We start from the raw sequence: 23,528 nt of genomic DNA on the forward strand, positions 1-23,528 counted from the left end.
CATTTGTAGGCCTGACAAAGTTTTCCCATTTTAGTGGATAGCTCTCCTGATGTGGCGGTAAGAGAAATCGCGCTGGACGGCATCTGTTGTATTTTACGTGAGTGGAGTTGCAAAGTTTGGAATTTTATACTCACAGGGACTTAAAATAATTTGAAAATGGAAACTTTGGGCCTACGTACTTAGATGCATATATATATATATATATATATATACACACATTTATTAAACACTCCATTGTCAGGTTGTTGATTTAATACAAGATTTGGTAACTTGGTGGGGGGTATGAGAGAGGTACAAGGAAAGAACCAATATGGATTGTGTTCAGCTTGACTTTGTATAAACATAACATATTTATGGTTATATCTCTGGCTAGTGATCTCCAGCCAATGCAAAGAGGCTCTAAAGGGAAGATTGATATTTTAAATAATGTATTTGCTTAGAAATCAAATAATGGCTGCCTCATAAAATTCTTACCACCTTTTAGTAACCAAGGTCAGAAATGGAGGGATAATTCCCCCTGGGTCAGAATGAAAACAACAAATGAGATCAATGGATCTCATTTGAAATCGGTCTTTCCACATCCACATTATTTTTCGTACCAATCTGGGTGGATAGAGATCCATTACCTAAACCATATCTACGGTATCATATTCTTTTCTTATGTTTCCTTGCCATAAGCAGAATTGTCCTGTGACTGTGATTAGCGTTGACAACAACATCCTTAAGAATGGGGCAGGAAGAAGAAAATGGGAGAGGAAGGCATTCAGTCACTAGATAAACATCCAAAACAATGTGCACAAAAAGAGTCAACAACGCCACCCGGGATTTTCCCCTGTTTGGGTATCTTCAAATGAAGCAGCCATGGGAAGCTAATGTAGATTAGATTGCTGGAAAATGCAGGGTTATTACAGAGGAAATAACTCACTGGATGATCCACACAGCCCGACTAAATTACTACTTGATTAATTCCTGATAAAACTCCGAGCGCACAAAGCGAGGCAGTGAATCCTTTTCCATCAGGGCATAGATTCTTTTCTGGGCCACATCGAAGCTGCTCGGGGACGGTTCCACCAGGTTCTTTGTTGTGATGTCCTTCGTGAAGTGATCGATATTCACCTGCGGGCCGGGAAACAGGGTCACAAGTCAGCCCAGGTGGCAGGATTTGATGGGGGGTTGGGGGGGGTGGGGAGGGACAGGAATTGGTCACCAATAAACTCATGAGGGGAAGGGGCTCCTAAGAAGTGAGAAGAAATGTCATTTCTGTTTTATAGGCAGTGGGGTGAAGCAACAGATACTCTAAAAAATGCACGAGTAGGATTAAGGTCCAAATAACGCACGTGTCGGAATTCCACCGGCAGCTACCGTGCTTACGGCTTTTGATCCTCACAAGAACCCCAAGAACATGTGTAGGCAAAGCTTAAGTGGCTTTCTCCAGGGCACCGAGCTAAGGCATGCATATGAGTCAGAGACTCAGAGTTTGAATCCGCGTGTCCTGACACCTCATCCCTCAACCTTCCTCCGGCCGCGTGTGCTTTCACGCCTGATGGAGACAGGGAAGAAGAGAAGGGAATTCTGACCCGATCCAGAAGCTTTTTTTACGGATCTGGAAGAGCGAGGAAATGGGGTCTTTCCCGGAACAAACCAGGCAACAGTGTTTTTGACAGACAAATGATAAGAATAGCGGCTAGTGTTCATCGGGCGCTTCGTCTACACAGGCTCTTTGCCGGGAACGTTAGTCTTACGGGCTCTGGGTCGAGGCTCCCGTTGAACCTCGCCGCTCTGAGCGGGACGCCCACATGTCCATCTTACGACCAAGGGGCAGAATGCGAGGCATTCGCTCCAGGTCACGAGTGGGAGAGACAAGATTAAAAAGCCAGGCAGTGTTGCCCTTCACTAATAGACTGCAGCCTTGGAAGGCGTCGCGGCTTGATGTCCTGCGTGCAGTTAGCGACACATCGCCCAAGTCCCCGGGGGGACACCGTTCGTATTAGGGGCCAGGTGGATGGTCCTCCGGACTGTGCAGGGCACAGCCCTGCACGGGCCTGCCTGAGTGTGACTTGGGAGGATTCGCTGCTCATCATCTCGTGGGCTTTAAGGACCCTTAAGCTACCTGGCTGTAAGAGAAAGAAACAGAATCCAAATTGGCCAGTGGTTCTGAATTGGAGCGTCACAAAACGTCCTAGATCGCTCCTGGGCTGCTAGAGGTCCTCGACACCGGAAAAGCTCTCTGCGCTCAGAGGATGTGGGTGTGGCTGCAGGCAGAGTCAGGGACAAAAGCCTGGCGGAGAGTGTCAGGCCAGGATGGGCCGGACAGCGGGCGTGAGCTGGGCCCCAAGCTCCAAGATAAAAGGAGTTGAGACTGTGGTAAGATTTTCCATGGTGAGAGGGGCCGGAGTGCTTTCTGCAGGAGGAAACGATGCAGCACAGCCTCAGAGCTGAGGTCCAGGGCCTGACTCTGCATGTGGGGACCCCAGCCCGGTGAGGTCAAGTTACATGCCCGCTAACGCTCAGGAGGGACAGGATGGAGGCGACGCTGTAATGTATACCTCTCTGTTCCCAGGCTTTTCTTCTTCTTTTTTTTAATTAAAAAAATGTTTACTTATTTTGAGAGAGGGAGTGCGATCAGGAGAGGGGCAGAGAGAGAGAGAGAGAGAGAGAGAATCCCAAGCAGGCTCTACACTGTGAGCATGGAGCCCGATGCGGAGCTCGAACCCACAAACTGTGAGATCATGACCGGAGTCAAAATTGAGAGTCCGATGTTTTTGGTGTTTTTTTTAGTGTTTATTTGTATTCAGAGAGAGAGAGAGAGAATGAGCAGGGGAGTGGCAAAGAGAGAGGGAGACACAGAACCCGCAGCAGGCTCCAGGCTCTGAGCTCTCAGCACAGAGCCTAACACCAGGGCTCAAACTCCCAAACTGCGAGATCATGACCTGAGCCGAAGTCAGAGGCTTAACTAACTGGGACACCCAGGCGCCCCTCGTTTTATTCCTCTTGCCACACTAAAGTAATGCTTCTTCCTCTCTCATCGTGAATATATACTGAGCTAGGTAGGCAACCCTACACAGAATGGTTGAATTTCAAAAAAGTATAAAACGCTCTCCTAGTCTTAATGTTTAAAAGAAGGGATGCCTTTACTTCTCTCTAACACATTGTATCCAGCGACGTGCAGCCTCTACTGGTTTTATTACTTTTATGTGAGCAGGCCCCCTCTAATGAATCGTTCTGATACAGATTCACATGTTTGCTGAGCCAGGAAAATACGATTACGGTAACCAGGTATGATCGCCTGACGATCGGCAATGTCCACATCATCCACGCATTCAACTATGTGTGGCCATTTCTCTTTTTAAAATCTTAGTGCCAGGGGCACCTGGGTGGCTCAGTCAGCTAAGCGTCCGACTCTTGGTTTTGGCTCACGTCCTGATCTCACAGTTTGTGGGATGGAGCCCCGAGTCGGGCTCTGCGCTGACAGCACGGAGCCTGCTTGGGATTCTCTCTGTCTCCCTTTCTCTCTGCCCCTCCCCCGCCCCCCCCCCCAAATAAATAAACATTGAAGCATGCTCTAGGTACACACACACATACACATACGTGAGGTGTTTACAGCGAAGGGTACCGAGGATAGGAGAACCCGTCCGAAGTCACACGTGGAGGAAAGCCTGGGATTAGAATGTCCGCATCCATTCGCCTCACAAATGTTTGCCGACCACCGCCGATGAGCCCGGGGCAGGGTTCCCATCCTCCCTGACGTGCAGCTCAGCCCACGGTGACCACCCTCACTCACCCATCAAGACCTACCTCTTTAGGTGCCTCCGTTTGGATGAATTCTTCATAAATTTTCTTCGCCTTCTCGGCCATCTTGGCAGGGGACTTGATCTTCTTGTAGTCCTCACAGGCCAGCCAGAACTCGAGGTTTTCCTCACTGAATTCAGACTTCAGGAAACTTTTGAAGCTGGCAAGCCCATCTAGCCAGGGGAAAGTTTGGTTGGATGGATAAATACATGCGTCCTTCATATTATCCATACATTTTTTAGAAGTTTATCCAAAATAGATTGTAAATTATAAATTTGTAAACTATAAAATTGTAAACTATAAATTATAAATCTGCCCGCTTGCTTACCAACACTGTATCCTGTTGTATCGCCTGGATTTATTTACTACATATTTCTGTCACTCGTGTAAGAACCTTACACGTATTAACTCTCATTTACTCCCCTTATGAACCATGAGGCAGGTGCTATTTGTGTCCTGTGTTTACAAAATGACATGAGAGAGATCAAGGGGCACCTGGGTGGCTCAGTCGGTTGAGTGTCCGACTTCGGCTCCGGTCGTGGTCTCAAGCTCGTGAGTTCGAGACCCTGGTCGGGCTCCGTGCTGACGGCTCAGAGCCTGGAGCCTGCTTCGGAGTCTGTGTCTGCCTCTCTCTCTGCCCGTCTCCCACCCACCCACACAAGAATAAATAAACATTTAAAAAATGAAAAAAAAAATAAAAGAGAGATCAAGTAACTTGCTCTTAGGTAACCAGCTGGTCGGTGGCAGAGGCAGGATTCAAATCCAGGAACCTGCATTTGGTGACAAAGGTTTACCTGTAAGACCATCTAGGAATATTAGGAACACTAACGCCACTCTGGATACTCTTCAATCACGAAAAGGAAAAAGATACATTTGGAACCTGATTTGGCACTGTAATACCGACATTGATTATCGTGTGCATGACAATTCTTTTTTTTTTCTTTCTATCGATGATTTTTGGGCCGTTATTAGACTCCAGGCAGTACGATAAGTCACAACAGTAGGTAAAGCTGTCAAGGTTCCTGCCCTAATGGAGCTTCCAGATTCTGGGGGAAGTAGGAAGAAAGTGAAGAGACGCAAGAAACATTGACACACAAAAAAGGAAAAACCATATGAAAGACAGTAATGGAGTAACAGGAGGGACTTAACTTTATTTTAAGTTGGCAGAAAAGCCCCATGAGAAAGGGACGTTCTGTTTGAGACCTGAAGACAGGCAGGAAGGGACTGAATGAAGTTACCACCCGCCGAGGAGTTACCATGCCTGTCAATCATACGTCAGTGGTTTTTTTTTTTTCATTGTACTTATTTTTGAGGGGGGCAGGGGCAGAGGGAAAGAGAGAGAGAGAATCCTAAGCAGATTCCACACTCAGTGCAGAGCCCGATGCAGGGCTCGATCCCATGACCCTGAGGATCATGACCTGAGCTGAAATCAAGAGTCAACACTCAACCTCCTGAGCCACCCAGGTGCCCCAATACGTCAGTTTTTTAAAACACGTTAGCTTTAATATAATTACAACTACTGTGTTTTCGGTGTGCTGTTGCTCACGTGGACTCCAACTTGTTTCAAAATAGGTATCCATCCATGTAATATATATGCATACATTCGTCTGTTACAAATGTGTATATGAGAAGCTCTTAGGCCTGATGCTGTGTTTCTTTTTCCTCCCTACCCTCCATAGGGGGTGATACGTGGGAATTCACTGATTTCATAGAACACGCACCCAGCACGGGTGCGATTAAACCAGGATACATAGTTGTCTATTTTTGTCAATTTACCTTCAATACATTTTTATTGTCCGCACGCCCCTTACCATCCCCTGCAGCCACATTCAATTCTAAAGAAACAGAGTGGTTAGGTGATAAGTAACTTGGATTAGAGTCCTCAGCAATTTCTGGATGCAAACAAAAACACTTTGCATTTTAGTCCTCTCTTTTTATACTTCACCTAAGATTTTTTTTGTAATTTATTTACTTATTCTGAGACACAGAGAGAGAAAGAGAGAACATGAGCAGGGGAGGGGAAAAGAGAGAGGGGGAAAGAGAATCCCAAGCAGGCTCCACACTGTCAGCGCGGAGCCCGACACGAAGCTCGAACTCCCGAACCGGGAGATCATGACACGAGCCAAAACCAAGAGCTGGATGCTTAAGCGACTGAGCCACCCAGGTGCCCCAGACTTTTTCCTTTTTTATTGATCGACATCTAAAAATAAGCTGGGAGCAATGGTAGGCATGATGAACAATTTGCTCTGGAGACCTCACTAGGAGAGTTACTGTAAAACCATTTGGTAACACATATCTAGATAAAATCGGGTGTGTTTTCCTTCTCTCCCTTTCCATATTTTGCACTCTATTTCTAGCACCATTTGTTATAATTTAGTGACACAGGAGTCACCACATATGCTGAAAGAAGAAATAAAGCCTAGAGCTCTCTCTCTCTGTCATAAAGTTTTCACTGCTTCTTAAACAAAATGTGTCAGGTAGCCTCTGTTGAAATGGAAAAACGCCCAGGACTTTCTAGGGGCCGGGAAATGATAGCAGGAGTGAAGTCTTATGAACACCCATGCAAGACTTTGGAGGAAACTATAACTTCACAGAATTAAGTCTGTGGCCATTGTATTCTCATCAGGCCCCTGTCCCCACAACCTATCTGTCTCTCTGAATCACCCATTCCAAGTCTTTATAAAAGATACAGATAAAATCCCAGTCCTCCCAAGCATTGGTATTTATGACCTGAGGACGCACGCCAGGACTCCAGAACAATATTAACATTTACCAGACATCCGGGGGCTGAGCTCGGAAAATAACTTTCCAGTGAAGTCAGTCCATTTCCTGGGCACTGGTTTTATCACTCTCACTGAATTCTACAACACTATTTCAGGGCTTTTTATCAATGCACACACTTTGATCAGAGACTCATAACTGGCTTTAAACTCACTCTATTGTCCGGGGAGATGCTTAAAGCTATTCTTTCTCTCACCTGGCTTTTGAGAATTCTCTGGATGGCCCCTTAGTAGGACCTTCAAATCATTCCCCAGATACCTTCTCCTCCTTCGCCTCTGGTTTTCCAGTGGGCCATTCCTTGACTCTCTGTTCAATTCCCATCAGCCCTGAGGAAGTCCTCTTGGGTCAGAGCCAAAGAGACTCCAGGAGAAACTTGTCTAGTCTTCAAGTAACGCACACATCATCTCTGGCCCACACCACTGCCCTTGCACTCCACACCCACCGCACGGGGCCCTCAGCACACATCCCTGAGAAATCCCTGCGTCCTCCCCTGCTGAGCCTGCACAGAACCCCAGGATACTTCTCAACACACCTCTTCGGGCATCCCCTACTAGGAAGCAGATGAATCCTGATCGCCGGTCTTGTGGGAACAGTCTGGGTTTTGACCCACATTACGGCCCCAGAGCTGGCCCTAAGGAATGCTGTCACTTTTGACATCTAAGCAGAAGAACGTAGCAGCCCTACCAAAGGACGAAATGAAGCCAGCTCTAAAACCACTTGGAAAATAAAAGGAGTGTGAGACAAATCCAAGTCAGTTGGGTATATAAAGGAAAACTATTAAGGGCGAGGGGCGCCTGGGTGGCTCAGTCGGTTAAGCGTCCGACTTCAGCTCAGGTCAGGGTCTTACGGTTTAGGGGTTTGAGCCCCATGTTGGGCTCTGTGCTGACAGCTCAGAGCCTGGAGCCTGCTTTGGATTCTGTGGCTCCCTCTCTCTCTGCCCTTCCCCCACTCATGCTCTGTCTCTCTGTCTCTCAAAAATAAATAAACATTAAAAAAATATTAACGGGGGGAGATTAGAATAAATCTCCCCTCCTAGAGGAAAAATGGTGGAATGTCATGAGTGGATAGGTGACAGGTATCATTACATAGCTTGCCCGTTCCGAGCACGGGCTCTGGAGTCAAGGTACCCTCGGGTGGGTCCTGTTTCACCACATCACCACTCAGAAATGTCACTATTCGGTAACTGGGGCAAGTGACCCACCCTCTCTGAGCCTCAACTGCCTCCTCTGTTACACGGATATAATCATGGAACCCACGTGAACCCACGTGATAAGGTTGTTGTAAGGACTCAGCAATTCACGTCAAGCTCTTACCTGGTGTCGAACATAATGAGAGCTCAGGAAGTACTGTCTTTCATCATTTGTATTCATGCCTAATTTAAAATCAGTGTTTGCCATCATTCAAAAGCCAGCTCCCAGGTTGCCTCAGATGGGAGGTACACTGCCTTCTCCTTGCTCTTGAAGATTTTTGGATGGTGATGGGAGAAGAGCTTTCTTTATCCTTTTGTTGCTGCTGTTCCCTGACATGCCTGTCTTCTCCAGGAGGCCGTTCAGGCTTCGCGTTCAAGGTCTGAGTTTCACGTACCTTCGCCTCTCCTTCCCACCCACCTCACATCTGTGCCTCACATCGAATAGACAGACGCTGAGCCAAATAAGACCCACTAAGGGACGCCTTTCCTCCCACATCGCAGAGCCGAAGGACGGAGAGCTAAAAGAAAAATAAATCTACCACGGTAGTGTTTTATTTCATGAGCACGTTACCTAACCTCACTTTCCTTTTCTGAAAAGTAGAGATTGTTATCGTACCGAAGCCCTAAAATTATTATGCTCCTTAAATAAAGCACTACATGCAAAGCGCGTTGGGCAACGCCCGGCACGTGAACAAACAGTACAAGTAACCTATTGCTGATACTGTCATTATTATTGCTTTGAAGGAATTTGTGGCTGCCAGTGAGTCAGAGGAGGGCATAGATGAGCCAGACAAAAAAGGAGAGAGAATATTGGAAACCAAAGAGAGAGAAGCAGGAGGAGAAGGCAAAGATAGGGAAAAGAGACACAGAGAGAGAGAAGGCTAGATCTGGGCTGTTCCATTCCCCACAGACGAGTCCAAATCTCAAGGGTGTCTCAGGAAATGCTCTGACCTTTTGGAGCTCCTGGGAAAAAAAGAATTCGCATATAAACTTTCCCGCTGCTACTGGATTGTGTTTCATTCTTCCTTGGCTCTTTTTTAAAAGAATTTTTTTTAATGTGTGTTTTTTATTTGAGAGAGAGAGAGAGAGAGAGAGACAGAGTATGAGAGGGGCAGAGAGAGAGAGGGAGACACAGAATCCAAAGCAGGGTCCAGGCTCTGAGCTGTCAGCACAGAACACAGGGCTCGAACTCACGAGCCGCGAGATCATGACCTGAGCCGAAGTCAAGGCTTAACCAACTGAGCCACCCAGGCGCCCCCTTCCTTGGCTCTTAAAGACAGTCAAGTGGAGGAATTTAATGTCACGGTCTTTTTTTTTTATTTCATTTTAAGTTTATTTATTTTCAGAGAGAGAGAGAGAGAGAGAGAGATAAAAGAGTGAGCAGAGGAGGGACAGAGAGAGAGAGAGAGAGAGAGAGAGAGAATCCCAAGCAGGCTCTGCACTGTCAGCATGGAGCCCGATGCAGAGCTCGAACGCATGAACCGTGAGATCACGACCTGAGCCGAAACCAAGAATCAGACGCTTAACGGACTGAGCCACCCAGGCGCCCCTAATGTCACTGTTTTATTTAGACTTCCGCGTGCAATCCGTGTTTGTGTTTAATGAGCAGCACACTGGTCATTTGTCCCACAGACCTAATGAATACAGGTGTCATCACCTGCAGAGTTGAACATAAAACAGGTAAGAAATTGACGTACTGTCAAAACAGAGTTAAATACACTGGAGGCTTAAAAATGATTTCTTAAATGAGGAAAAGCAAGAGAAAGCTTGTTAGTTGGGAAAGATTGAATAGCACCTTAATTGTCTAATTTTTAAGAGGTTAGGTACCAATTGACTTCATTTCTGCTCAAGAAAAATGTGGATTTAAGGAATACTGGGGAACTATATCAATTGTGAGGCAACCTCCTGCCATGAGCAGAACAGAATGCCAAATGTTCTCTGTAAATCAACGAAGATGCCACTCCTCGAGGTGAAATGGTTTAGTTTATCCAAACATGCAAGCAGAGATTGTGGCGTTTCAAACGCATAGATTTCTCAAACGTATCTTTCTTGGTTACCTATTTTGCATCATTCACAGCTAATGTTAGCTATTTCTGATCCCAGACCATGAGTTTTAGCAGATTCAAATAACATTTCCTGAGAGCTGAGTTGCTAAAGTTTGGCTTAAAGTTATTCACGAGGCACAACAGCGGGTGTTCGGGAGAATAGGTCAAATGTCTCTTCAGGTTTCTGGTGCCTGGTGTTCTGTTAGTCCTTCTCTGGGGAGAACGAGACAGCGAGAAGTGGAGAGCAGAGACAACATGGCAAGAGGGACACACAGAGCAAAAAGGGGAGCCATAGAAGCCGGGGGAGAGGGTGGAATGGAAAAATAAAGAGGAAGAGAGAGACACGGAGAGTAAGGGCAGAGGAATAAACTTCGAGAGAGAGGCAGTCTTATTTACTAATGGCACCCCCCCTCCCTTTAGGGCATGGGTCTCCACTCTTTCTGCGAGATCTCTATATTCATACCAGAACCTCTCTTTTTCACCTGAGCTTCTTTGAATATAAAGAAAGACCCTTTCAAAGGAAGAATTTTGACCTGAATGGTTATCAAGTGCTTTTCCATTTATCACTAGGGGAAATTAATTTCCCCAGTCTTCAAATGTTAATTCCTGGGGCGCCTGGGTGGCTCAGTTGGTTGAGCCTCCGACTCTTGGTTTCGGCTCTGGTCATGATCTCAGGGTTGTGGGATCGAGCCCCGAGATGGGCTCTGCACTAAGCATAGAGCCTGCTCAAGCTTCTTTCTCTCTCTCCCTCTGCCCCCCTCCCCTGCTCGCTTGCTCTCTCTCTCTTACACACACATTAAAAAAACGAAAAAACAGAAGTGACAAAACACATTTAAAGAAAAACGTTAATTACTTAGGAGGATAATTACGTAGAACTTAAGATTATACGTACACACACGTATACACAGATACATACTGTGTAACACATCTATATGCATATGTAATTTTGAAACGTATATAATTAAATGAAATGTGAATATTATATATACATATGTACACAACACTGACGTGAATGTATATTTTCTCCACTGAGAAGTAGCAAATATTACTGTGAGTCTCAGGCCTCAAGCTGAAAGGCTTCAGACCCTCAACAAATGCTAAGGTGTTAACACTAATTGCCTCTGATTTAACTTCTGCCCCTATCTTTCTTATACCAAATAGCTCCCCGTCCCTAAAAGCCTGAAATATATGAACACGTGCCCCTAAGGATTAGCAGGACTGAAAAGGATTGGATATGGGCACACAAATATATATCCTTCTCCTTCATGGTTTTGTAAACATGAAAATAGGTCTGCTAATTCTCAGGTTTCTTGACATTAGCAATAAATACCTGGACCCAGGGTACTTAGTATTCTTAATGTAGCAATATATCATCTGTCTGGTTGCAATTGGCCCCAAAACCATTGTGTAAGACAATAAATAAGTCAATTGAGAAACATAAATATTTTTCTCTTAATCAACCTCGTGGAATTTCTGGATCCAAGAAGCAAAATGAATTAACTCATTCACCCGTTAGGTTAACAAACATTTACTGAACACTTTATATGTGTCAGGGCATGGTATTCTGTTTAGCCGAAGAGTTAAAAAGAGAATCAAAGTGGATAAAATTAAGAAAGTTACAAAGAGGTAATGATTCTACATCAGGTAAGCGGAAGCTTGCCCTACTCAAAACAAGACATAATTTTTTTTAGGTTTATTTATTTACTTTGAGAGAGAGAGAGTGCGCGCATGTGCGAGTGGGGAAGGGGCAGAGGGAGAAGGAGAGAGAGAATCCCCAGCAGGGCCCCACTGTCAGTGCAGAGCCCCACGCGGGGCTCGAATCCATGAAACGTGAGAGCGTGACCTGAGCCAAAACGAAGAGTCAGAAGCTTAGCCAACTGAGCCATAAAAAATTTTTCATATACGATTCAACATATGTTTTTTGTTATCTATGCTGTGCTTATTAATAATGATGCACCTGCAAGAAGCATTTTTTAAATCCTTATTTTTGCAAAGCATCCAACAGTTTCATATGCCATTCTTGGGGCACAGATGAAGAAATACAGGTTGGATACGTTAAATTGAATCATATTCTCAAAATGAACTATTCCACAAATACTTATTCTCCCCATATCGTGCACTTCTTATTGGGAAGTTGTTCAGATCAAAAGGCTAAGCCTTGGCTGTCCCTGAGTTTATAATCTGTTATCGGAGGGAGACAGCGGCGAAGAAGTACTCGGTAGGTAGTATCAAGCAGCAGAAAAGATGTGCAGACAGGTTCTCTGGAAGCTCAGAGGGAGGATAAATCATCCTGGATGGCCAAGGAAGACTAGGCAGTCAGCATTCAGATCTGCTTTCATAGGAGAGGAAGTATTTCAACAGACAGAGATGGGAATACAAAGTATTCCGGCCACAGGGATTACATGTGGAAATCCCATAAGGGGGGGAAGAAGACCTCAGTTTGACTGCAGACCAGCCATCTTGTTATCATGGGGAACCTTAACCTCGATACCGCAGGCCTTGAGGATTAGTAAGGATTTGGATTAGGGGAGAGGCAAGCAGTGCTCTGTTGGTATTAGCGTGGGAACGGGTTCTTGCTGGCACTTCTGTCGTGTCTTGAAGGAAGGCAAGCACCAGAAGAGGAAACCAAGGCTGGGGGAGATAACAACGCATGTCAGGCCACCAGAGCCGTCAATAGCAGCTTGGACTAGGACGTATCTACCCGATCTTGGTTCCTAATCCACTGTTCTTCATGCTGTTGTAACCAGTCCTTACCAAGCCATGATGAGGCTAAGGTGGAAAGGGCAGTGTCTCTCTTTTACTGATGAAAATATTGAGGGGCGCCTGGGCGGCTCCGTCGGTTAAGGGTCCAACTTTGGCTCAGGTCATGATCTCATGGTTCGTGGGTTCGAGCCCCGTGTCGGGCTGTGCTGACAGCTCGGAGCCTGGAGCCTGCTTCCGATTCTGTGTCTCCCTCTCTCTCTGCCCCTCCCCCCACTCGTGCTCTGTCTGTGTCTCTCAAAAATAAATAAACGTTTAAAAAACTTTAAAAAATTATTGAGAAACACACAGGTCAAGCCACCTGCTCTGGCTCATAAGAATAAGTAGGATAGATGGGAAAATAATCTGCGATCATGAGTCCTCAAGCCACTTTCTTTTCATGTTCTCTCACAGTACAGTAGAACTTTGTCTTCTTGTGATCTGGGTAACCACACTCCTTGGGCATCCTTCCCTTGTTGAGTCCACATGGAAAAATTGAAGCGGGCACCTGGGTGGCTCTGTTGGTTAGGCATCTGACATTGGCTCAGGTCATGATCTGTCAGTACCTGGGTTCCAGCCCCACATCGGGCTCCGTGCTGACAGCTCAGAGCCCAGAGCCTGCTTCGGATTCTTTCTCTCCCTCTGTCTCTGCCCCTCCCCAGCTTGTGCTCTGTCTCTCTCTCTCTCTCTCTCTCTCTCTCTCTCAAGAATAAACAAAATAAATAAATAAAAGAAAAAACGAAAAATTGAAGAAGTGTCAAAATTGGAGAAGGACACCAGCAACACAAAGGCGATTTTTGCCTCTGTTCCCTCCCCTGACCTTTGATAAAAGACAATTCCAACTTACAGTTGTTTTGCAGGATCTTGTCCAGGGAGTCACGCCATTGCAGAGCCTCATCCAGCGGGGGTCTTCATCAAGAATTAAGGGGGAGAAAAAAAAAAAAAAGGTGACCGCCATGAGAAGGGTACTAACCACATCCACTGACCATGTCCTGGATCTGCTTTTCGCAGAAAAGCTACAACCAGTGACCCATCCTCAGGACAAGGGAGTGTGAGTTATTTTCTTTCTAGCAATTGGGTTTGGTGGGCTGGGTTTGCTGTCCCTCATCTGTATAGTGTATTTTCATCTCTTTTTGAGCAATTTGTTTAGGTCTGCCTCTTTTTGGAAGTAAAGTCCATTCATCATGAAGCTGTGTCTTGATATTCTCGTATATCCGATGACAGTACCTCCAATTGTGCCCTTTGTGGCCCGAATGCAACAGAACGAAATCCAGTGGCCCCGTTATAGGGATTGAACTCGTGTTCTCTGCCTCCCCGATGCTTCACTTTAACTACATAATTTAATCAGCAAAGGGCATTTGATTCCACATCCACATCCCATTGCCATCATTAAGGCTGGAAGATGAAAGGTGTAATGCTGCCTCACACGGGAAATGGGATCAGAGTATGTCTACGTTTTTAAAAACCTGGGTGCATTTTTCCTGCCCTGTTAGGACAGATAGTGATTTTTGCAAGATTTCCTCCTGAGAAGAAAAGTGGTCTACATCGTGACTAGGAATGTTGTCCATAAACGCTCCAGATGCTGACTCAAAAGGAGAAGGTGATAGCTAACATATAATTTCCCCTTGGGCTGTTTTTATTTTAACATTTATATATGCAGCAACCCTGCAGCTATTTCATTATAACCGCTAATTCCCCTCTCCCCGCAGGATTGTGTCAAGTCCCGCTGGTGCAGTCTGGGAAATATGGCTGACTGTGCTCTCCCCGGGGCTCCCCTGCTCTCGCTCCTGCACTGTGATGGGAGTCCTTCCCCGTCAAATCAAAAGAAAGTAACAAGGCATTTTTTAGAATAGCAAGGCCAGTGAAGGTATTTTTCCCAAATTGGAACTTCCTTAGCTCTTCACTATTTTTATCTACTGTTCAGACAGTCCAGGACTGATCCTGCTTCTGTTTTTTTTTTTTTTTTAATATTATCTTGGGGTTTCAAGTATTAAGATTAGCAGCTGAGCTTGATAAGACACTTGCTAATTCCACTCTTCATTTTGCTGCCCAGGCTTTGCTATATAGATACACTTTATTTACATAGGGAGTCCAATATGGCAGTAGATTTTTTTGGCTAACGTGCTGTATTTCCTTCACTTCATTTTTTTTTCAAGTTTATTTATTCATTTGGAGAGAGACGTAGAGAGCGAATGGGGGAAGGGCAGAGAGAGAGAGGGAGAGGGAGAGAATCCCAAGCAGGCTCTGCACTGTCAGCACAGAGCCCGACGTGAGGCTTGAACTCACGAACCGCAAGACCACGACCTAAGTCGAAACCGAGAGTCAGATGCTTAACCGACGGAGCCCCACAAGTGCCCCTCCTTCACTTCTTTACTGTTCATCATGGAATATGGGCAGATTTGGGGTCTTAATTATTCAATTCTCCATAATGTTTTCTGTTTTTACTATTTGAAGATTAAACATGCCAAAAATAAGAATAACAAACCTGGTGAAACGATCTTAGGTGGTTTCTTTTGTTCCTGGCTAAGAACACAGGTGTCACAGATCAAGAACACCACACTAATCCCTCGGAAATTTATTTTTAAGATGTCAACAGCCTTCCTTCCTCCCATTTTCTTCTGGTTAGTGTAAAGGAGCTCAGGAACGAGAAATCATGAAAAAGGGATTGCAAGTATGTCCCTATGTTTTGCTGCCTCGTTTTATTTCTAACCAGAAAAGGACCTGCTTTCTAGAGGTCGTAACTCCTTTTGGCTCTTCTCTATTACCCCCCTACTGAGAACTTTTCCTACGTGTATGTTATTTCATACCTACATTTTTACCATAAGGCTTTCTGCATCTTAATTCACTACAGTAGGTGTGATGTGCTGAAAATAAAAGACTCCCCTTCAAGTCTCTACTGATTGTTGACAGAAAGAGCAGGACATTCAATAATTGGACAAAAGAAAGAGAGCAAGGGAAAGGCCTGGTTCCCTCACTGAACCTCTTTCTCACTTCATAAATATTCTCCTAAAATGAAATCACCTTCCTCTCCCCGCTTTTCCTCTGGTTAGCATAGAGGAACACAGGCAGAAGAAATCACATAAGCAGGTGCACCTGACTTAAGCGTGCTGCCTGATCCAATTTGTCCCAAATGGTCTTGTTAGAACCAGGCTAATGACCAATATGAGCGGTACATCACAGCCAAGATTAAATTCCTGAAAAGGACATGTGCAGAGTCCGCCTGGGGGTTAAATTAGTCCAAATTGATTCAAGGACACAGTTGAGCAGGACACATACCCCACAGCATTCAGCCCAGTGTTCTGATTACCAGCCTAGGAGGTAACGGAGGTTCATCCTGTCCCTATTCTCAGAATTTGCCAGCCCTCATTAAGTCTGACTTCTTTGGAAACAAGATAGATGCAGATCTAAATGGCCAATAAGTGCCCCGGTTTGCAAGGCCATAGCTGACCACAGAGAGTGGGCATGGTCTCGGAGTGTGGGTGTGGGGGAAAGGGAGGGAGCCAGTTCACATGAAAGGCAAAACAAACATTTACAGAGATGATGAACTGTGTGTTTTCTAATGCCCAGTGTAAATGCCACCTGGTCCAGGAAGTGACCATCTCGACCGGAAGCGTTTTCTCTCTTTTACTGTCCTCTTAGCCACTTACTCGTTGAGTTGCTTATGTGGCAACTCACTGCCTAAACGTAGAGTCGGTGAGTCATGGAGAACTTTTCCCATTCCACCTGTCCGATGGTGCATCCCCTACAGCATTAATCTACCCTGCAATAAGTGTGCATCAAATGAATGCAAACATTAGCAATGATTCAGCGTGCCCATAGTCAGTCTGGTTGATGAAAGCCGTAAATAACACTGAACCTTCGATTTCAAAAATGTTAGCCCCGTGAACCATTGCTACGAGTGTTGGCAACTCTGACACGTCCTAGCTGTAACCATGGGAAAGTATTTTGACCTCTCTAAACACTGTGGGTTCCTCTTTCCTCGTTTTTTAATCCACACGGTCCCTGGCCCGTATTGGAACACTCCTGGCAATGTTCTCACATCCTCTTCTTCTTGACAAGGGACATGAAATCCCAGTTATTTATCGGCCCTGATGTGCCTGCTCTGTTCTCCCTTCCTTCCCCGCAGGGCATTGTGCTCACGACTCAGCTCAGGTCCTTTCATGGACATTTGTTGAGCCCTTACCCCATGGCCAACAGTGACCTGGGCGCCTATGATGGGGATGTAGATGAAAACATCTGGGGGCGCCTGGGTGGCTCAGTCGGTTGAGCCTCCGACTTCGGCTCAGGTCATGATCTCACGGTTCACGAGTTCCAGCCCCACGTCAGGCTCTGCTGACAGCTCGGAGCCTGGCGCCTGCTTTGGATTCTGTGTCTCCCTCTCTCTCCCTCCGCCCCTCCCCTGCTCATGCTCTTTCGTTGTCTAGCTTTGGCCCAAACATCGTGCATACGGCCGTAATCCTGGCCATGATGTTCACTCAGCAGCTCACCAGGTCAGAGTCTGCATATGGGAACACTTGGTAACTGTTCACAGCTAGAGCCTGCTTCTGTGTGGTCATTCTAGAGTTATAAAGTGGTCAAACAACAACAGCAAAGTGTAGTTTAAAATTAGTGGCAGAGGGAAGGAGAAAAGGAACATCTAGAGTATAAAATGAACTATAAAATGTCTGTATCACATAAGGGAAGGGAAGCAAAAATAAGATAAGAACAGAGAGGGAGGCAAACCCTAAGAGACCCTTAAATACAGGGAACAAACTGAAGGTTGCTTTGCGGGGTGTTGGATGGGGGGATGGGCTAAAGGGGCGGTAGGCATTAAGGAGGGCATTTGTTGGGATGAGCACTGGATGTCGTATGTCAATGATGAATCACTAAATTCTATTTCTGAAATCATTATTACACTACATGTTAACTAACTTGGATTTAAATTAAATTTAAAAAGAAGATTATCTGTAGCAGCTGCTAAGCATTTTACAATGGATTATATGACAAGCCATGATAACAGTTATTGCAAACTAAATTTATGTGTTGTGCTAATTTGTTTACTATTCATTAGGAGGACCTACGGCACAGCCTGGGGAGATGCTCGCGTATGGACAGGATGAACAAAAGTGGGAGTCCTCAGAGAGAGAGAAGACCGTTGAGCAGAGTCAACCCCTGGTGATGAGTCAAAGGCGAAGCCTTCGAGAGGGTTCCTGTGGGTAGTAAGGTTTCAACCTGACCAGAAAGAGTGAAGAGAAGATCCTGGAAGTGGCGACTTTTGCGAAAGAAGATTCAAAACCAAGTAAGCATTGTAAGGAGTGACCCAGAATGGAGTCGAGAAGACGTTGAGGAAGCAGGTACATCTCCCGACACCATAAATGTGTGACTTTGGTCAGCGCACCTGGACCACCTCCCAGGACACATCCTTCTACTTTGGACCGAAATAGAGCTAAGGTAACACCTGTTAGCTGATCAGCCACTTGTGTATTAGTTAAAACTGTGCCAGCGCCAATCACCATTCTTTCAAAACAAATTACGTAACCTTGTGGTTTTTGACTTCATAAGCTTGCACTTCACGTTGGCGATCGGGAGCACATTTTCAATTTGGGTAGGCTCTGTATCTCCTAGATTGCCATCCCTAAGACCCCAAATAAATGCTTTGGTTGTTTTACGGGCTTCATGATTAACCCTTTCTGTTTCTAGAATTACCCCCATGAAAGCATTGAAAGGGATAGGAGTGGGAGTGGGGGACTGAGAGAGTTTTTTCAGAGTGGAACACGGCCCCAGAAGGAAAAGAGCAACTAAGAACACGAAAATGGTAACAGACGCCAGCTATGGGCGGTAGGGATGTGGGCAGCTCTTGTCTATTTTTCGTTTCTATTTTTTTCGATTTCTGTTTTCTTTTTTTTTTTTTAATTTTTTTTTCAACGTTTATTTATTTTTTGAGACAGAGAGAGACAGAGCATGAACGGGGGAGGGGCAGAGAGAGAGGGAGACACAGAATCGGAAACAGGCTCCAGGCTCCGAGCCATCCGCCCAGAGCCCGACGCGGGGCTCGAACTCCCGGACCGCGAGATCGTGACCTGGCTGAAGTCGGACGCTTAACCGACTGCGCCACCCAGGCGCCCCTCGATTTCTGTTTTCTTAATGAGAAAAATAAAAACCTTGTGGGGCGCCTGGGTGGCGCAGTCGGTTAAGCGTCTGGCTTAGGCTCAGGTCATGATCTCACAGCTCTTGAGTTTGAGCCCCGAGTCGGGCTCTGTGCTGACAGCTCAGGGCCTGGAGCCTGCTTCAGATTCTGTGTCTCCCTCTCTCTCTGCCCTGCCTCCCCTCGTGCTCTGTCTCCCTCTCTCAAAAATGAATAAAAGTTAAAAAAAAAAAAAATTGAAAAAGAAAAGGAAAAACATTGAAAAAGTAGAAATGCTTTTTAAAAAAGGGATTGCTTTTTTTTAAAGATGAGGGGGTTAAAAATATCTTCAGTCTGGAGAAGGTTTATTTTCTTCTCTGAGAGAGGAACATGGGTACAAAAAGGCAGAGAAATTTCAAGTGGCGAGAAGAGAGATCGACCGAGCTCATGCAGAACACAGTCTTTTCATGATAATTAAAAGGCAAGGAAATTGGCCAAACATGAAGAGGTGGAAGGCGTTGAGGGGTTTGACAGAGGGTGAGAAAGCCTTGCAATGGTCACCGTGAAAAATGCAAGAGAGACACAATAGTCTCTAGGGATATGAAGGATTCCCGCCCCCCCCCCCCCCAACAGCAATTTAAACTCCTGGAAGAAGAAAGGCGACAGAAGACAAGAGAGGAAAATCATCCAATAAATACCGACCCCAGGTTTTCTTCCAAAACTGCTTCTCTCTGAATACCTGTTAAGCCAAATAGCTCGAGTGTCTGTGTGCAAGATTAAAACAGAGAATCGAAGCAGGAAATGTAGTACTATATTTATTTCCGAAAGTGAATTCCTACAGATCCATAACCACTACATTGTTTTCTTCAAAATAGATGGCTTTTTTGATCTGTCGCTGCTATGAAATGTGTTTCTCATTCCCTGCCAGTGCCTGGTGCGAGCCACTCCACCCTGAATTAGCTTCCCCTTTCTAAATGCAGAAAACCCAATTACGCCTCACTTCCGGTGTGGAATCACTTTGAAGTAATAAGAGGAGAATGGAGATATCCACTTAGGTTGAAGGAAAAAGATTTAAGAGGAATAACCCGTCTCTTCCTCTCCCAACCCACCCGGCTATCTTAGCTCGAAGGGCATTTGGACAAAGAAATGACTGGCCAATTTATATGTATGTTACGTTTAAGAAGAAATTCAGGTATGAAGGGGTGCCTGTGTTTCCACCACGCTTCTGTGATCTCCTCAAAGCTTTTAGATGGCAGAGTGAAGGAATTCGACTGCATCTGTTTTCTCTCCTACCCACTTGCCCTTCTTGATTTTCATGCCCGTGAAAATGTTCGAGGGGGTGGATGGAGATGAAAATGACGTGGGTGCTATGAGGACAGTTCCTCCAGTGGTCAGCTGGACTCTGCCATGACAGCTTGAATCTTGAGAATTCTAGTTTCTCTCCATGCCTGAATCGATGGAAGTGGGGAGGTGGGGGAAAAGGAGAGAGAAGTCCAGTCAAGAATATTAATTTACGGATCGGGGTTAAAAACTCTTAATGTACATTAGAGTCGGCTGGTCGAGTGTTCCTTCCTTCCTCTGGCAGAGGAACAGAGTCTTCTGTTCCTCTGTTGGACCCTGAAGGAATAGTATTTTAGAGAAGGAGCTAGTTGGCTTAAATCGGCTGCCTTGGTGTTGTCCGCCTCTCCAACAGGGTCCCAAGGCAGGGCCTTATCTTTATTTTTTTAAGTCACCTGCCAACACCCAATATGATGCTCCAGACATGGAAGGGTAAAACTACGCTTATTTATAAACCACCTCTTCTCTGAGGGATCTTATGACCTTCGGCGAGTGATCGAAGGCGGGGAGCTGTACACGGGAGGGCGGGTCCTGGACACCTGAGAAATAGCCATCCTCTGGAGGAAAAGGAGCGGAACCCATGTTTGTGACTCACTTCTGGGTCTTGGCTGGTTTCTCCGGCTTCTCATTGTATGGGATGACAAGGTCAGCCGCTGAGTCTGGCTTTTGGAGGAGGATTCCCAACCTGGTCTTAATCTCCTTGGCCCTAGAAAAGATATAAGGGGCAATGGAAACACCATATGAGCACACAGATCTGGCACATAGATTTCTTTCTGTGTCAGAGAAACAAAAATGAACGAAAGCCCATTGTCCTGTTGTGGCAGAAAGAGTACTGGTGAAGAAACCGGGACACGTGAGTTCTAATAATTAACATTTCTCAAGCTCTTATTATGTTCCTGGTTAATACGCATAATCTAATTTTGAGAGAGAGAGAGAGAGAGAGAGAGCTTAAGCAGGGCACGGACAGAGGAAGAGGGAGAGAGGGAATCTCAAGCAGCTCCATGCCTAACGTGGAGCTTGACATGGGGCTCCAAGTGACAGTGAGATCATGACCCGAGCCGAAATCAACACCTGACGCTCAACCAACTGAGCCACCCAGGCACCCCCTCATTTTATTCTTAATTACTGGTTTATATGTATCCTTTCATTTTCATATAAGACAGATACATGGTATTATTCTTTTTTACAGATGAAGACACTGAAAGTCAGAGTGTTTATAAAAACTTAAGATAACCCAGCCAGTCTGGAGATGGGACAGGAGCCCACACAGTCTGGCTCTAGAGTTCACAGGTGAGCTACTCACTGCATTGCCTATCTGTTCTCTGAGGACCCCGGTCCCAGATCCGTCATTAATTAGATGTAGAATATTTGAAAAACTTATCATTTTTTACCACCAGGCCTCAGTTCCCTCATCTGCAAAATGACAGAGTTAACCTAGATGTTTTCTTCAGCTATCTTGAGCTATATAATTAAATGATTCTGCCTGAAGATGTATTCTCTATAAAGTGTTCTTTATTTAGATGGATTTGGTTTTTCCCCAGCCACTTGCCCATTGTTCTATAATGGCTACTGGAGTATCTTACATGCAGTAAGCCTTCAGTAGATGACTATTAATTGCCAATGGGCCAACCACAGCAGCACCATACCATTGCTTTCTATCCTCAACATTTCAGTGAGTTGATGAAGTCAGAATTCTGGGCATTCCACGACCATAGGACGCAATTGTTTTCATGCCGAGTTTCAAAACTAACCTTCTAAGTTATCGATTATCATGGCAAGTGTGAACTCCAAGAGCACCAGCAAATTGTAAGCATTAATCCGTAAGGCAAGCTGTTGTATATTGATAGACCCAAAAAACTGTTCTTTCACTGCCGTCTTGGTGCTTTGCACAGGCTCTGAAGATAGGATTGATCACATTGCATTATGGTTATTGATTCATGTGTCTGTTGTCCCAGCTGGAAGGTGAAGGTAAGCTCTGAGTCCTGAATACCTGTCAGTCCTGTGGGAGCTTATTGCCCGGCCACCCAGTCAACACTCAAAAACATTAGCCAGAGTGAACTGAAGAGATCTTGACTTTGTTCCCGACAAATCTGCTAACATTTCTCTCCCCACCAATGCTGGTCCTAACCTAAGTCTTCAAGAGCTATGATGGGATTCATCTTGTGGCCAGATGGGCTTTGGCTGCTCTAAACTTTCCTCATCCATTCACGTGGAGACAGTGATGAGACAATTTAAGTAAAGAAAACGTGTGAGCCACCTGGGTGGCTCAGTTGATTAAGCAACCGACTCTTGATTTCGGGTCAGGTCATGATCTTGGGGTTCGTGAGTTTGAGCCCTGCATCTGGCTCTGTGCTGATGGTACAGAGCCTGCTTGGGATTCTATCTTTCCCTCTCTCTCTGCTGCTCATGCTGGTGTGTGTGCTTCCTTCCTCTCTCTCAAAATAAATAAATAAACTTAAATTTGTTTTGGAAAAAAAAAAGAAAATGTGTGAGATTAACAATCACGGATATTAGATAGAAAAAATTAAGGAAATCTGTAACCATTACCAAAAAAACCTATAAATATTGAATCATATCATAGTTTCCTTTAGTATCATAAATACAATTTTGAAACTGTGGTTTAGATTTAGTCACTTCAATGTCCTTTCCTTTTCATTTCTTTCTGCTTCCATTCTTTCCCTAGGACCCTTCCTCTGGCTGAAGCCAGCTCAGATCCCACAGCCCAGCACCCAGAACAGCACTTTGGTTGAAACCGGAAAGTTCCACGGGGGGAGCTTATATAAACCATGAGAATAAGTGTCATTTCGATTCCAAGCTCTTCACGTTGCTTAAATTAACCAATGTTTTGGATTTTTTGCCCAGAAAATGGGACCGATAAAATAGTACATCCTCTTTTTCGTGATGATTAAATATGCTAATGCATGTGAGTCAGCACAGTGTTTGGCATATAATACTGCTTCTTCAAAGTTAGTTCTAACTGCATAATCATTTTTCCAACTAAGCTCATCCATGTTCCCTAGCTTCAAGTACCAAATTAAAACATCCAAAAAGATTCCCACCAGTTACTAAGAATTACTACACCCACCACCTGCCATATTCTAGCTCTGGAGACAAGAGTCACCAATTTAATATTTATCTGGAAAAGAAAGAAAATATTACGAAGGTAGGGGCAGGGGCGATGCATGCTGTATTTGTAGCTACCCTCTGCTGGCTGGTGTGCCAGAAACACCAGGTCCATTTTTGGGGTCAGGTCATAATATCCCTCCCACTCAGTTCTTGAAGAACTTCACCCATAATATGCTCTCCTTCTGGCCCCATATCCCCTGACTCCCCACCCTTAAGTAAACTGGTGCATGAAGCAGCTGTTTTCAGTTCCAACCTTGACTCAGTAGTTCACACACCAACATTTAGAACGTTTCTCATATGCTTGGTTTTTTTGTTTGGAAGGTTCTTGAAGTTTGGGGGTTGTTTTTTTTCCCCCTTTCAGTTTCTGTTTCTTTTTCTTCTCCCTGTGTCTTTTGCTCCGTTTGAGCCATTGCTTTTT

At 45.2% G+C, this 23,528-nt stretch overlaps 1 protein-coding gene across 1 annotated transcript in view; it reads right to left on the reverse strand.

The window, feature by feature from the left end:
* Positions 1 to 642: 642 nt before the first annotated feature.
* RGS5 (regulator of G protein signaling 5) overlaps positions 643 to 23,528 on the reverse strand; it is a 46,996-nt gene continuing 24,110 nt past the window's right edge. Inside the window, exons 2-5 of the mRNA XM_015061626.3 lie at positions 20,580 to 20,690; positions 13,391 to 13,452; positions 3,796 to 3,962; positions 643 to 1,116 (exon numbers count right to left, since the gene is read on the reverse strand). Coding sequence (XP_014917112.1) covers positions 955 to 1,116; positions 3,796 to 3,962; positions 13,391 to 13,452; positions 20,580 to 20,690 — 502 coding nt within the window. The 3' untranslated portion in view covers positions 643 to 954. The remainder of the gene's footprint in view (positions 1,117 to 3,795; positions 3,963 to 13,390; positions 13,453 to 20,579; positions 20,691 to 23,528) is intronic.

Source organism: Acinonyx jubatus, chromosome E4 (assembly GCF_027475565.1).
Source record: "Acinonyx jubatus isolate Ajub_Pintada_27869175 chromosome E4, VMU_Ajub_asm_v1.0, whole genome shotgun sequence".
In the NCBI taxonomy this organism is placed as follows: Eukaryota; Metazoa; Chordata; class Mammalia; order Carnivora; family Felidae; genus Acinonyx; species Acinonyx jubatus.